Source organism: Scleropages formosus, chromosome 16 (genome assembly GCF_900964775.1).
Source record: "Scleropages formosus chromosome 16, fSclFor1.1, whole genome shotgun sequence".
Lineage (NCBI taxonomy): Eukaryota > Metazoa > Chordata > Actinopteri > Osteoglossiformes > Osteoglossidae > Scleropages > Scleropages formosus.
The window spans coordinates 21,522,833-21,537,215 of NC_041821.1; the positions used below are offsets into that span (position 1 = coordinate 21,522,833).

General features: G+C 44.3%; 1 protein-coding gene across 1 annotated transcript in view; it reads left to right on the top strand.

Moving 5' to 3' along the window:
- The window catches only part of LOC108933613 (sodium/potassium/calcium exchanger 3-like), an 81,055-nt gene extending 66,672 nt beyond the window's left edge, over positions 1-14,383 (top strand). The window contains exons 7-17 of the mRNA XM_029259084.1: positions 1,746-1,820; positions 7,211-7,236; positions 7,511-7,564; positions 7,732-7,862; positions 8,720-8,880; positions 9,467-9,746; positions 10,311-10,477; positions 10,897-11,011; positions 11,699-11,811; positions 13,231-13,296; positions 13,872-14,383. Coding sequence (XP_029114917.1) covers positions 1,746-1,820; positions 7,211-7,236; positions 7,511-7,564; positions 7,732-7,862; positions 8,720-8,880; positions 9,467-9,746; positions 10,311-10,477; positions 10,897-11,011; positions 11,699-11,811; positions 13,231-13,296; positions 13,872-14,027 — 1,344 coding nt within the window. The 3' untranslated portion in view covers positions 14,028-14,383. The remainder of the gene's footprint in view (positions 1-1,745; positions 1,821-7,210; positions 7,237-7,510; positions 7,565-7,731; positions 7,863-8,719; positions 8,881-9,466; positions 9,747-10,310; positions 10,478-10,896; positions 11,012-11,698; positions 11,812-13,230; positions 13,297-13,871) is intronic.

Below are 14,383 nucleotides of genomic sequence, written 5' to 3' on the forward strand. Positions count from 1 at the left end.
GTATTCAATGCCAAGATGTACAATGAACTGCTGAGAACCTCCACAGACCTCTTGTTTTGTAGCTGAAGCTGCTGTCAGTTTTATGTTCAGCTAGTAAGAACTGGCAAGTATTTTCATATTGACAAAATGAGGAGGGCTCAGATGGATTTGGAGCCTCTTCAAGTAGACTGTTGCCCAAAGAGGGAGTAGGGAGGTAGGCGACCTAGGTCTATCCAAATTACAATCCAGTTGACTGAGACTCCCCCCCCCACCCAAAGGTGTATTTTGTCAGTCTGGAGTTTTTAAATCTTCCTCTCCTCTGTTGTCAGCTAGCCACAACATCAACACTTAATCATGACTCTGTCACCTTGAAGAACATCCATGGTAACTGTATTTCATATATTTATTGACATATACATTCTTTACACACACATTGGTATTGGTATTTGTGAAACACAAGGCACCCCAAGCAGGACTTGAACCCCAGACCCACCAGAGAGCAGGAGCTGGCTCAACCCACTGCACTACCACACCCCCATACAGTCTTCCTATATTTTACAAATTAGTGCTATATGTATTTCTCAGTCAGCTGTCATTGCTTTCAGTTGGTCGGTTTGATCTGTAACCTGTCGCAGCGTTCTGATACCGGCTTCAGGACTGAGCGCTAAATAACAATAAATTGTACTGAAAAATTGGTACAACAATAATAAAAGGTTTTCTTTCCCGAAACAAGGGTAGTACTCTTTCCATGCTTTCATTCTGTCAGCATGTGCTCTACTGAAAATTATTAAAGGAATGATTTTTGTATTTATGATTATTTATGTTATCTGTGATTTCACTGATTTCGTTGGTATTTGTTTTTTAATTCATTTTCAGCCAAAAAATATCAGCAATAAATTCATAAACATGGATACAGGCAGAATAGAGTTCACCTGAGCATCAGTTCTCTAAATAGCCTCGTAGACTAAACACATTTCGTCCATTGTTGGACGAGCTTTTGTATGCTACTGTACGAGGCATGCACCTCTTCCTTCTCTGCCTGCTTGGTGGTGAAACGACAGCCTCTTAAAGCATCTTTGAACAGACCAAACAGGTGGTAGTCTGAAGGAGCAAGGCCTGCACTGTATGGATCATGCTTTGAAACCTCAAACTTCAGGGCTGAAAGTCGACCACGGACCAAAAAGCAGAATAGAGTGAGCTGCTCTTTGGTGCATACAGAATGGGAGTGCGACATGCCAGCATTAACCAGACCAGTTTGGGCTTGTGTCACATGCACGTGTCTCTACCGCTGCAGCCAACAGTATAAAAAAGCTAAAACGTAATTACAGATACTTTTAGATTTCCTCTTATAGTCCCCCTATTATAGGTGATGGTGCAATGAACATTTATTGCCCTTTCATTCCCCGTAGTTCCCTCTAAGGGAGATGACATAAATATCACATATAAATCGTGAGCCTGCAACTTTGTGTTCTTTTTTATAAAGGACATGTGTTTTCTGGTGAAGGGATTCTCTAACATCGTGTCAAAGGTAACCTTAGTGCCAATTTTTGCACGGCGTTTGCGTCTAATTCCGGACTCTGTTGCGCAGTTATGGTTTCAAAGCTGTCATCGCTGCTCGAGGCAACGGCCGTCTTTGTTGGTCAGAATGGCTTGTGTTTGTGAGGTCTGCGCGGAAAGGACCTGTCAGCGTGCCGCCTCCGTAGGTGGAGCTCGGCGAGGGGAGACCGAACGCTGCGTGCTGCATCTCTCTCTCTCTCTCTCTGCAGGCCGTGCGGCTCTCTCACTGGACCCTGCTGAGGGACTCGGCGTTCTACACGCTGTCTGTGACGGCGCTCATTGTGGTGAGTGTTCTCATCCACACTCGTGATGCTGCAACCTCAGTTCTGCAGCCCTGCTTGTACACCCGTAGAGTCATCACACCTCGCTCTTTACACCCTCAGTTCATCATCCTTCAGCGTTACACCCCTCAGTGTTATCTCTCTCATTAAGGCACCTCTCTGTACTACACCGGCAGTGTTACACCACACATTACTTTACCCCCAGTGCTACACGCCAGTACCACGGGGGGCCCCAGGCAGGGAAGCGATCTGCCTTGCTCAGTACCCTTTACGAGTGATGGAAGGAAACGAACAGAAAGTGTTGGGATCTCTATGTTATGGTCCTAGGACATGATTAGGGCGCAGGGTCTGTTCCAGCTTTACTTTTTAAGCATTCTTCCAGCTTCCCAGATTTAATCTTGCAGCATTAAATGAAATACACACACACACGTTGTCTGAAACCATTTGGCCTAAGCGGGGTCACAGCAAGCCAGAGCCTAACCCGGCAACACACAGGGCATAAGGCTGGAGGAGGAGGGGACACACCCAGGATGGGACACCAGTCCATCGCAAGGCCCCCCAAGCAGGACTCAAACCCCAGAACCACCAGAGAGCAGGCACAGGCCAAACCCGCCACACCACCGCATCCCCTTTCACTGAAATAACATGTTTAAATGATAACGTATGAATGGAAGTAGAAACACTGAATTTAAAAAAGAAGTAAAGTACATGGCCAGATAAGCCTGTTTGTCTCAGGATCCAGATCTAGATGTGTCTAGTTGATCTAAACTCTGAATTTTGGATTCAGTATAAAAGCACGGAGATTATTATTGTCATATTTTAGGAGTTTACATTTACATTTATTCATTTAGCAGACGCTTTTCTCCAAAGCGACGTACATCTCATAAGGAGTTTCTCCATAATATCACATATGTTTTATACAAAATCCAGTTGAAATTAAAGAGCCGGTTACTATTTTCTTTGATTTCGGTGCACTAAGGTATAGCCACTGTTTATAGCCAGTATGTTGTTAATTGTAAAAAGACAGTTTTCCTTCACATAGCATTGTGATGATAAAATTTTATAAGTGAAGTAATAGCGTTTGACTCTTTTGAATTTTTGTAGTATTTCAACGGGTCTCTGAAGTTGTAATGCAGTTAGGGTCTTTCATAGCTGGAGGAATATGGATTGGCAAACAGGGTATCCTTATCTGGTTCCCAGCCATGTTCAGAAAGGCCAGGGCACATGGTTTATCGTAGCACTGTCTCTCAGGGCCCCTGGTCGGTCTTCCCACATATCCTGCCTTCAGGAAGCTGACCACACTGTCATAAATACTGAGGAAGAACTGGACATCATTGACAGTCTTCGTAAAGGTGACAAATCCTGGACAATACCAGCCAAAGAAAGAGATCATTCCAAAGAACGTGAACTTGAAAGCTGTATATGTTCTACATGCTCATACTTCATCATTTCTTAGCTTATGTAAAGACATACAGCATCAGCCTTTCATTATTCATACACACTAAGGTAGTATTGTTGAATATTGTATTTTTCTTGTTATATTTTAGTTCAGTTCAGCAATGTACACACACGCATTGTCTAAAACCACTTGTCCTGGAGCAGGGTCACTGTGAGCCAGAGCCTAAACTGGCAATACAGGGCATGAGGGGGAGGGGACACACCCAGGACACCAGTCCATCGCAAGGCACCCCTCGTGGGACTCAAACCCCAGACCCCCCAGAGAGCAGGACCCAGCCAAACCCAGTGCGCTACCACACCCCACCTCTTTTAGCAGGGTAGCAATGTGTGAACTCATTCCTTTTGCGGTTTGCTTTTTCTCAGCTCGAAAGCAGTGGAGTCAATAGAATATTTGACACTGGAAGTTCATTATATGGAAATATGTAGTGTAAAAAGAGGATTGGCCGTAGCAAGTAACAGGGGCCATCGCCTTATGCGTAGCATCGACGTGGATGTGTGCCAATGTCATTTTTAAGTAGCTATGATTAGCAAAGTGCTTTAACACATCTGCAGCCTCTCGCAGCTGTGACAGGAACCGGCAGAACGGCGGCCTGCGGTTTACAGGGTTTATCGCGGATTAATAAAATTAGTGTGTTTAAATCAAATCTTACAAACGTGTAGGTGGCTAGCCTAGCTGTGAATTCCACGCGCTCTGCGGCTTACCGGGCATTCCTTATACGATTCCCTGAGCTCGCTATTGAAAGCTTTATGAGAAGATACACAAAACTGTTCTTTTTTTAGAAGTCAAGGCTTTACTTTCTAGAAGAGAACCTGATGTGAACAGCTTATTAGCATTTCCAAAAAAGAAACCAGCGTAAGGCACGTTGGCGCGCTTTTCATTTGGACAGTGCCCCGAAGACCACACCTGGGGCAAGTCAACAAAACCGTGTGGATTTTACCAGTAGTATGGTGTACATGGTACTAAGACCAATCTTACTGTACACTCAAGATTAAAACCGCTTTATATGTTGGAATCAGATCAGACAGATTCGTTTGAAAAGTTCTCCTTCTCACAGCATCCGAGTGTGTGACATTCACATACTGAATAAGCCTCTCGAGAACAAAACCGCAGGAACACATTTCAGCTCAGCTCCATTCGCCAGATCAGCTGTGCTCTCTTTCCCATTGCAGATCATCTGTCACTTTTGCATCGTCACAAAAGGGCCGGGCTTGGATTAAAGAGTGGCTCCAAGTATTTTTGGCCACAGAAAAGCATAGATGAATTAAGCAACAGAGCACCACGGGCACAGATATGTCCTAGAAGTTGGGAAAAACCAAGCTGCTTCTTTGCATCGGTGATGCTGGAAAAATTAGAGTAAATTCTACATGGCAGATGGAAGATATTGTTATAATAAAAATAAAATCGTTAAGAATAAAGGAGGTTAAATTGCATGAGCACTGAGCTTGCTGTGGCATGAAATTAGACTGGAGTCAAAGTGCCTCCGGAATTTAGACACTGTCTTTGCCATAAATCGGGGCCCATGCTGATTAGTTTAGCATGTGTTTTCTTAGATCCGGTTGGATTTTCAAACGCCAGGAGGGGGGAACTATTACCGTTTGCGCTGTTATGGGTTTATTGTTGTCCTCATCATTTTACACAACAATGGTCGCCGTTGTCAACATCGTAGCCTCAACAGAGCCATAGCGCTGATGCGATTCTCGGTCTTGTCCAGGTTGCTAAAATCTGGCTGAGGCCAGCAGCTGGAACAGCCCTCCGCGAGTGAAAGCAGCATCTGGCTGGCCTGCTAATCCAGTGCAGATGTAGCATGTGAGGAGTTAGCCCCGGCATAGCGGGACAGGTGCAAGGGGATGAGGGAAAACGATCTGCTCATGCAAATTCCCTGCTGCCATGGAGCTGCAGGGCCTCCATCCTACCAGTCTGGTCCCTGATTGCCCCATGGTGTTACACAGCGGTCTCTATGGGGAGAGCGTGATGTGCCACAGCTGATTTCACTGGCCGGCCTCCGATAGGAAGGAAGAACTGCTCATGAATTCGTTCTGAGCTCTCCTTTTGCCCGACTCTACATTTCCAGGACAAAAATGTGTGATTATTATAGACTAGTATTAAAACTATAAAGATTCTTGACAGATTGGACAATAGACATTGATCAGGAAACATTATAATAAGCTTGAGATTCATGATTTTTAAGGCATTTGGTAATTAGATACAAACAACAAGGTAAATCTAATTGATGCATTTCAGTTAAAAATTAAGTAAAACAAATTTTGTTTGTGCCATAAAGTACAACCGCAATTGTATGATGGGGATTTCATACATCAACGAACAAAAAATACAACAAGGTCTGTCTTCATGTGCAAAGATAATGCAGAGTTCTTACATCACCAGACTGTATGACGTTCACGGTCCCGGTGCCTTTTTTATGGAATGTTCTTTCCACCACAAACAGACTTGCTTGTACCCTTTAACATGGCCGCGAGCTATCATTTGCCCTTTCTCTTTGGCTCCTTTATATTCTGCCCTTTTCTATTTCAGTGCCACCCTTCCACCAGCTACTCTTATCTTTTCTACTGTTTGTTTGTGTGCATCCATGAGCATCGCATCCTGGTCTCCTGGCACGCATGGGCTGATGTGCCGGCAGGGAGCGTCGAGTCTGTCTGAGGCAGAAGGCTTTGAGCCTGGGGTGGAATTGGCTCGAGTCGCACCCACGTTACACCACCATTACCCACAGCTGGAGATCCCTGGTCTTCACAGGCTGCAGTATGCACTGCTTTTCATTACAGCCAGGCGCTCAGTTACTCAGCCTTTAGGGATCTTTCATTGAAAGAGTTCCATGATTTAAATAATTCTAAACAAAATAGCTACACGCTTTTTTCTCTCAATTGCGTTGGACCTAACTGTTGTAGGTGCACATAGCTTAGGGTTATATGTCATTTAGACAATGTCCAAAGCCTCAAAATAATCACTTATTAAACTAATTCATTAGGCATTTTAATTGAGGAAACATCTTTAGCTTTTCACTGTTGAGGTCGCATACTACTTCTGTTGAGAAGATGGGTTTCTCCAAGACTAGTTATGACACCGATAGATCAAGTTTACAACGATTTACCAGTAATATGGCATACTCGCTAGTTTGGCAAATCCTACTGAATAGACAAGAACAAAACTTTTACATTTGGAGTCAGATCAGACGCTTTCATTTCAAAAAAATTCTCCAAGTCACAGCTTCCGAGCATGTGACGTTCACGTATTGAATAAGCCTCTCCAAAACAAAAAATGCAGAAATGTGTTTGTGTGGGTTTTCTCCAGGTGCTCTGGTTTCCTCCAGGACTCCTAAGACATGTTTCAACTGAACTGGTGACTCTGAATTGCCCGTAGTCCATGTATGTATGAGTGTGTGTGACTGCACTATGATGGACTGGCATTCTGTCCACGGTGTACTGTGCCCTACAACCTATGCTTCAAGGATGGACTCCAGACTACCACTTCCCTAAATAAGAGGAGCAGTGACGGACAATGAATGGACAAATGAATAAATGTATGAAAAATCGCAGCAACTTTTCAGCTAATGCATTCGTACTGACATGAGTTTACTCACACCGTGCTTTGAAATTGCAATCAAAACTTAGTAATTGAGAGCTCAGATGGAAGTAAACCCAGGGTAACCCTCAGCCCACAAGGACCAGGGTCCCCTACCGCTGATCTACCAATCGAACAGCCAGATTGCTGTGAGTTGAGTGTGACTTCATGACCAGGATGCTGCTTTGGGTTGTACATCGTTTGTCATCTGAAACTGATCCATGCTTGATCTCTACATAAGGAGTAATATGTCAATTTTAAAAGTATCTGCAAGCTGGTAGTATCATGCTGTGAATATGTCAAATCCAGACAGGCTGGGTTTCTTTACCCTAAGCTTTATTTCTCTTTCTCTTTGTAGTTTATCCACGATGAAAAAGTCTCTTGGTATGTAGTATCTTTTTTTCTTGTGACATGTGTTACGGCAAGCATGACAAGGCGATCTTGTTTAGTCAGAGTGTAGGTGAACCTTTTTTGTAATTGTAAGATGTGCTCCTGAACATGCAGTATGGTCTGTGAACTCCTTTACTTCCAATTACCAGTGAGATGTAAGAGTGTGAACGCTATTTCTTACATCTGATGCTGTTCGTAGTGAATGACAAGCTGTGTCTCCTATTCTAGCTGAGGAGGTTTGTTCACCAAGAACTCTCTGCCGTTGCAGGTGGGAGTCTCTGGTCTTGATCCTGATGTACCTGGTTTACATTCTGATCATGAAGTAAGCGCAGAACTCTTCTGTTGGACATCTGCTCAATCAATGCTCGTGTGTCAATTTACCGTCGGGGTTTTTCCACAAAAAGAATCCCACGCTGTTGGTAGGAAATTTTAATTCAGGCTACAACCCACCAACTGTATCACGTCTGTTGGCTCTTTGTCCATGCAAAGGTTCAACTCGCGAGCACAGCGCTACTTCGAGAACCGGAAGAGGAGCTCTGTGAACCTCGCCAACGGCATGACGGGCAACACGGATATGGACGACAGCAACTGCGACGCCACCGTAGTGCTGCTCAAAAAAGGTACCTCACCATGTGCTCTGCACTGCCTTCCGTCCTACATCAAAAGGCTTCATATTTTTGTACAACATTACTAAACTCTTACTTCACTCCATTAATTAAGCTCCGTGAAAGCAATATGATGCAACACAGGCAAAATATGAGCAGAGAATGAAATGAATGTTTTTTGTGATTATCATTTTCCTCTTAGCAATATTTCATTTGAATTAAAGACAAACAAACAGCATCCCATGCTTGAGTTGCTATAGAATGGCAGCTATGTTAGTAATCAAGCTCTATATCCTTACATTTATTTATTTAGCTGATGCTTTTCTCCAAAAGCAACTTACAATGTTAAGCTACTGGCTATGATTTATCTACCAGGGTAATTTTTACTGTATCAGTTGAGGGTAAATACCTTGAGCAGGGAAACTACAGCAGGAGGTGGGTTTCAAACCTGGGTCCTTCAAGTCCAAAGGCAGCATCTGTAATCATTATCCCACCTCCTGCTCTATTATTGGGTCACATATTAGTTGAACCCAAAAAGCCTATTTGATCCTACATTGTTCTCATCACTTGTGTAAATTGTGAGACAATAAAAAGTACAGAAATCGTGCTCATCTCAAAATTCTTTTTATTTGTAAACTGTTATCTCAGCAAGTAGTGGGATCTCACAATATGATGTGTGTTGCCATCCTTTGCTGGTGCGACCCTGAGGCAATGGCAGTCAAGGTACAGGCCTTGGCTAACGGATGCTAACAGACCGCTAGCGGACTTCTCCGTGTAATTACGGAAATGCTAGCACACTCAGTGTCGTCGAGATCGGCAAGTGAGCAGACTCAAAAAGCCTGTCCCCCCTCTGTATTTCGCCCCGTGTGCAGCCAGCTTCCCGTGCAAACCGTCCGTGCTGATGGTGGACGAGCTGCTGTCGGCCTACCCTCACCAGCTGTCCTTCTCTGAGGCGGGCATGCGCATCATGATCACAAGCCACTTCTCGCCTCGCACCCGGCTCGCCATGGCCTCACGCATGCTCATCAATGAGGTGAGGGAGGGCTGGGTGTGGGCCCACCCCACTTCCGAACTCTGGGTTCACACTCTGTCCCTCTCCCGTTACAGTGTAAGATACCACTCTGGTTTTGAATCATACAGTCCAAACAGGCACCATGATCCAGGAAACAGATGTTTTAGACTCTAATTCTGAGTGTGATCAAGGAAAACTAAGATGTTCTGTAACTACTCTGCTGAAGGTTGCATTGCATTTACTGTATATTTATTTATTAGGTGACACTTTTCTGCAAAGCGACGAGCAGGGTTAAGGTACTTGCTGAGATTTACCCATTAATACAGCTGGGTAATTTTCAGTGGAGCAATTTAGGGTGAGTGCCTTGATAAAGGGTACTACAGCAGAAGGTAGGATTCAAACCTGGGTCTTTTAGGTGCAAGGAGGCAACTGTAAGCACTACACCACCTGCTGCCCCCTATTCAGTCCTGTTTGTATATAAACACGTAACCATTTGGTGACACGTTCGGCTCCTTAGCCAGCATTCTACACAAGATCATGTAAAATCATGATATTTAATCAAAATCCTGATGCTTCCCTTACTTTGTCACTCTTTGCATGTCCACAGAGGCAACGCTTGATTAACAGCAGATCCTTCAGTAACGGCGACTCGGACGGGGCAGTAAGGGTGCTGGGGCGGCGGGGCTTGGAGAATGGACTGGGCGCAGCTGAGAGGGGCTTCAACGGGCACGGCAGGGGGAGGGGAGAGGACGACAGGGGAGGAGTCGAGGCTGGGAATGACACAGAAAACGAGAATGAGAACGAGGACAACGAAAACAACGAGAACGATGAGGAAGACGAGGAGGAAGAGGAGAATGAAGGGCCTTTCGTGCCATTTCAAGCCCCAGGTGAATATTAGACAGACTTTAGTGAATCTGCTCAGCACATGTTTACAGTTCAGAGCAGGGAGGCACAGTCTAAGGCACAGTTTTATTGCTAACTGATCTAGTGAACCAGCTGGAGAATGGCTTTATTAAATTATTGGCTGATTATTGATTGGCTCATGTATTTATATGGTTTTAATTCATCACTTGATTGATTGATTGATTAATTACTGATTGCCAATTGGATGGATGACTGGATGACTGCCTGATGAATTAGTTAAGTGACTGCTGGGTTGCCTAGTTGACTTGTTGGTAGGCATATTGATAGATGACTTGATTTATAAGTTGCTTATTCTTTCCGAATAGTTTATTGGTCACGTTTCACGCTGATTAATTGCTTGGTTGACTGATTAGTTGACATTCTAAATGATTTATTGGCCAACAATGTAATTAGTGAAAATGATTGTTTAATTGATTGATTGATTTTCTGTCTAGCACATTGCCTGATTGATTGCTTTGTTGATCCAACGGTTGACTGCTCAACCGTTGGACATACGCTCCTGTCTCCGTCCTCTGCTCTACCTTCAGCCGGGGCTTGTAACAAGTTCAAGTGGTTGGTGGCATGGCCAATCTGCCTGCTGCTCTTCTTCACCGTGCCCAACTGTGCGACGCCACGCTGGGAACGCTGGTTCATGGTCACCTTTATCTCCTCCACTCTCTGGATTGCTGGCTTCTCCTACATCATGGTGTGGATGGTGAGCGCAGGCTGTCTCGGGAGTTTGCCTTCTTTTACCGTTTCAGGCTATTGATTCATGTGGTTTTGTATGCGTTCTGCTGGGACGGCAGACTTCCCACTGGAACAAAAGCTGCATTTGCTCTTCTGTATTGTTTGATTCCACTCAATAGTTTTATGGTACAGTATTTATTTACTGAACTGTACTGTACCATATTGAAAAACCACTCTGAAGTGTACTTAAAGCATACCGTGGTAATTATCATGCGGTAAACGCAAGCACATCCTGCGGCTGATTCTATGTCTGGATTATTAAAATAAATTTTCAAATTACTTTTGAAGCAGCAACTTTAATATTTCGTCTTTGCGTGTGATTCTGTGTGGTTAATAAAATGTTGTTTGATGAAGAATTGCTAGTAGATGGTTTCCGTTTCATTGTAGGTGACTGTCATTGGGTTCACGCTGGGCATCCCTGATGTCATTATGGGCATCACCTTCCTGGCAGCTGGCACCAGCGTTCCTGACTGCATGGCCAGTCTCATTGTGGCACGACAAGGTAATCCACACCTGGGACCCCCCCCCCCAAAAAAAAAAAACACACACACACACACTGACACTTGTCACTCTTATAGCACCCAGTTTTGCTTCTAGTGCCTCTGTGTTTGTTGCTGTCGTTCCCACCGCATGCTTAAGGCTGACTTCGGGGTGTCGTTCTTCTGCTCCACGTCGCCGCAATTATCCTGTGCCGTGAACGTGGTGCCGGGATCAAAGCTCTCATGAATGTTTCAAGGTGGCTCTCAGGCTCGATGCGAGCAGATGAAGGCGAAGAGGGGGAATTAGGCTTTGAAGAGAGGCTAGCAGCCGCGTCACCTGTAGGCCCGTCACTCGGAGCACGAGGGGGAGTGGCGGGCGGGGGCAGGGCCGAGGCAATGCGCACGCTAAGACTGCGCTCTTTCATCTTTGTTTATCTCGCAGCGCTCGCCCCGCTTCCTCTGTCACTCGGGTATGAAAAATTAATTCTGGAAGCGGTGTCTGAGAGCTGGAAAGCAATGCATTTGTAACGCTTCTCCGTTTTTTGTCGTGCATCTTGTTTGTACATTCAGGCAGCAATCCGCATGCTTTTTCATATCCTCATAGGAATGTTTATAAGTATCTCGCTATTCCCGGGACATCGGTTTGCAATGATCCCTGATACCGGTTAAGCAGGTATGAACTCAGGCCTTATTATTGCACCTCCTTCAAGGTCTTGGCGACATGGCCGTCTCTAACTCTATCGGCAGCAATGTGTTTGACATCCTCATGGGGCTGGGCCTGCCCTGGACGCTGCAGACCCTGGCCATCGACTACGGCTCCTACGTGAGTACCTGAAGACGTTGCCTAGCTCGATTGTGCCCCCCAGTGGCCATGCTCCCATTGTACAGTAATGCTGACACTGTAGCTCCGCCCCCTATCCTTGTGATCAGCTCAAAACTTAAAGGAAGTTCTTGATACTCAATAAAATGAATGATCAATAGTGAACATACTAAAGGTGAGTTTGTGTATTCATGGTCAGTTTTAGACTTTTGCACTTTGACCTTAAATCTAGAGGCAGCAGGTGTCCTAGTGGCTGGAACCACCGCTTTTATTCAACGGACTCTGGTTTCAATCCCACCTCCTGCTGTAAGACCTTCGGCAAGGTTCTCGCCCTGAATTGATCCAGTAATAATTACACAGACTTGCAGATGGGGAAACGGTTGTAAGTAGCTTAGTGTACAAACCTCAGATTGTAAGTTGTTTTGGAGACATAAAATATGATGTTCAATTCATATGGTATTTTTCCTTACTTTTTTTTTAAATTGCACACATCCTACCTTTCACATAGAGTACAAAATCTCCATGTAACAGATTATTTTGTGGCAAGTGAAAGTAATCTTTTTTTTTTTTTTTTTTTTTTTTTTTTTTTTTTAAATCCATTATGGCTCGTTTTCTCAAATAGAATCGCAAAGGAAACATCAAACATGAAACACTGTACAGTGAGTGCATGCAGTGTCGAAACACCGTTCAGTGTACACTCGCCATAGGACACAGTGGAAACACTGCCCAGTGTGCACTTGTCGGGCAAAATGGAAGATGCGGGTTGAGGGCTGGGGAGGAGCGCGGCCTGGCCCCGTCGGGGTGACTGTACAGCTGAACTCCGACAGCTTCGCTCTGAAAGGCCGCTGCTGACAGACAAGCCTTTTGTCGAACCCGTGATGGAGCCGATTGCTCCCGCCGGAACACACAGCTGGTCACAGATGACCTCTCGCATGTTCGCTTGCAATAATCGGGTAGAAACGCAGCGAACGAGAGTGCGATGCCACGTGGATCGCTTGAAGCAGCCGAAGTCGTTTTGGCAGCAACCTTAAAAGCGAGTAAATATCACTGCTTAATGTTCCAAGTTGTTTGAATGATAAATGCCAGATCCAGGAAGTGCGTTGCACTATTAGTGAAACTGTTGTGCGAATCAGGACAGATGATGCAGGTTCAACAAACTTCAGTCACCCCTGAGATTTCCTTTTTTTTTTTTTTTTTTTTTTTCTCTGAGATTTTTAGGTTTTCTTTTAAAATTAGCTTTCTTTAAGTTAACCTGCTCTCGCAGAGAGCTGCAGACCTCATTGGAATAAATGTTAAGAAGGTAAATTTTATTACACACCTGTGTAAGTGTCATAAAATGTATTTAACATGGTTTTTTTTTTTTTTTTTAAAAAACAGTTTTTATTGACCCTTTTTTTTTTTTTTTTTCTTCCCTCTTTTCAGATTCATCTGAGCAGCAAAGGTCTTGTATTTTCAGTTGGACTTCTGCTGGCTTCAGTCTTTCTCACAGTAAGTTCACGCACCCGTACAGGGATTGTGCCGGACGCCTTTTACGTTCAGCATAATTCAACAATGGCCATTTGTAGCCGTCGAATTTCCTTTCCTTTACATTTCTTGCCGTCAGCTTTGTTTAAATATTATAAAACAGTACGGGCAACACAAAAAAGAAGTTACCTACAAAATGATTACATAAAGGTCATCAATACCTGCACTGAGGTCGGAAGAGGATTCTTTTTAAATGGCATACTCTCTATAATTAACTGATATCATTAACTTGAAATAATAGAAAAATATTCTCAGAAATTGTGTTTTCTATGAAAAACACAAAAAGGACCCGTACTTCTGCACTTCTTCAACAGGCTGCATTACTGATAGTACTGATATGAATATTAGGGCCTGGAAAAAAAGAGCAGATTGTAAATTTATCCTCTTGAGACCCAGCCATTCATTTTTGTCATCTCAAGAGGTCTTTTATCTCCCAAACTGTCACAGTGTTGAGTCTATAAAATACATCCAAAACCTTTTTGGTGTGTTTCAGCAGCCTTGGTGAATGTTCTCCATCATTTTGCCTCTTTCTCCCTCAGGTTCTCGGTGTGCACCTGAATAAGTGGACCCTGGACCGGCGGCTGGGCTTCGTGTGTCTGCTCATGTATGCCGTCTTCCTCTGCTTCTCCATCCTCATCGAGTTCAACATCTTCACCTTCGTCAACCTGCCCATGTGTCGCGAGCTCCTCCTCTGACCGCACGGGCCCACAGCTCCCTTCTCTTCCTCATGTTCCTCCTTGACATCCAAGATGACAGCCGCCTGCATTTCTTTCCTATTCATGTGGATCCTCTCTTTCGTCATTTTTTTTTTTTTTTATTATTATTTATCTTCGGTGCAATATGAATAAAGATCCAGGGCGCTTGCTTGCTCCAAGGCTAGAACAAGAAGAGAAAGGAAGGCCAACGCATACAGACAGACACACACACACACACACACACACACACAAGCAGGATCTCTGAAACGGTTGAGGAGTAAAACCACATGGACAGGAACTGTTTGACTGATACCTGCTTGGATGTGTGAACTGTTGTATTTTACAGTTTTGTACGG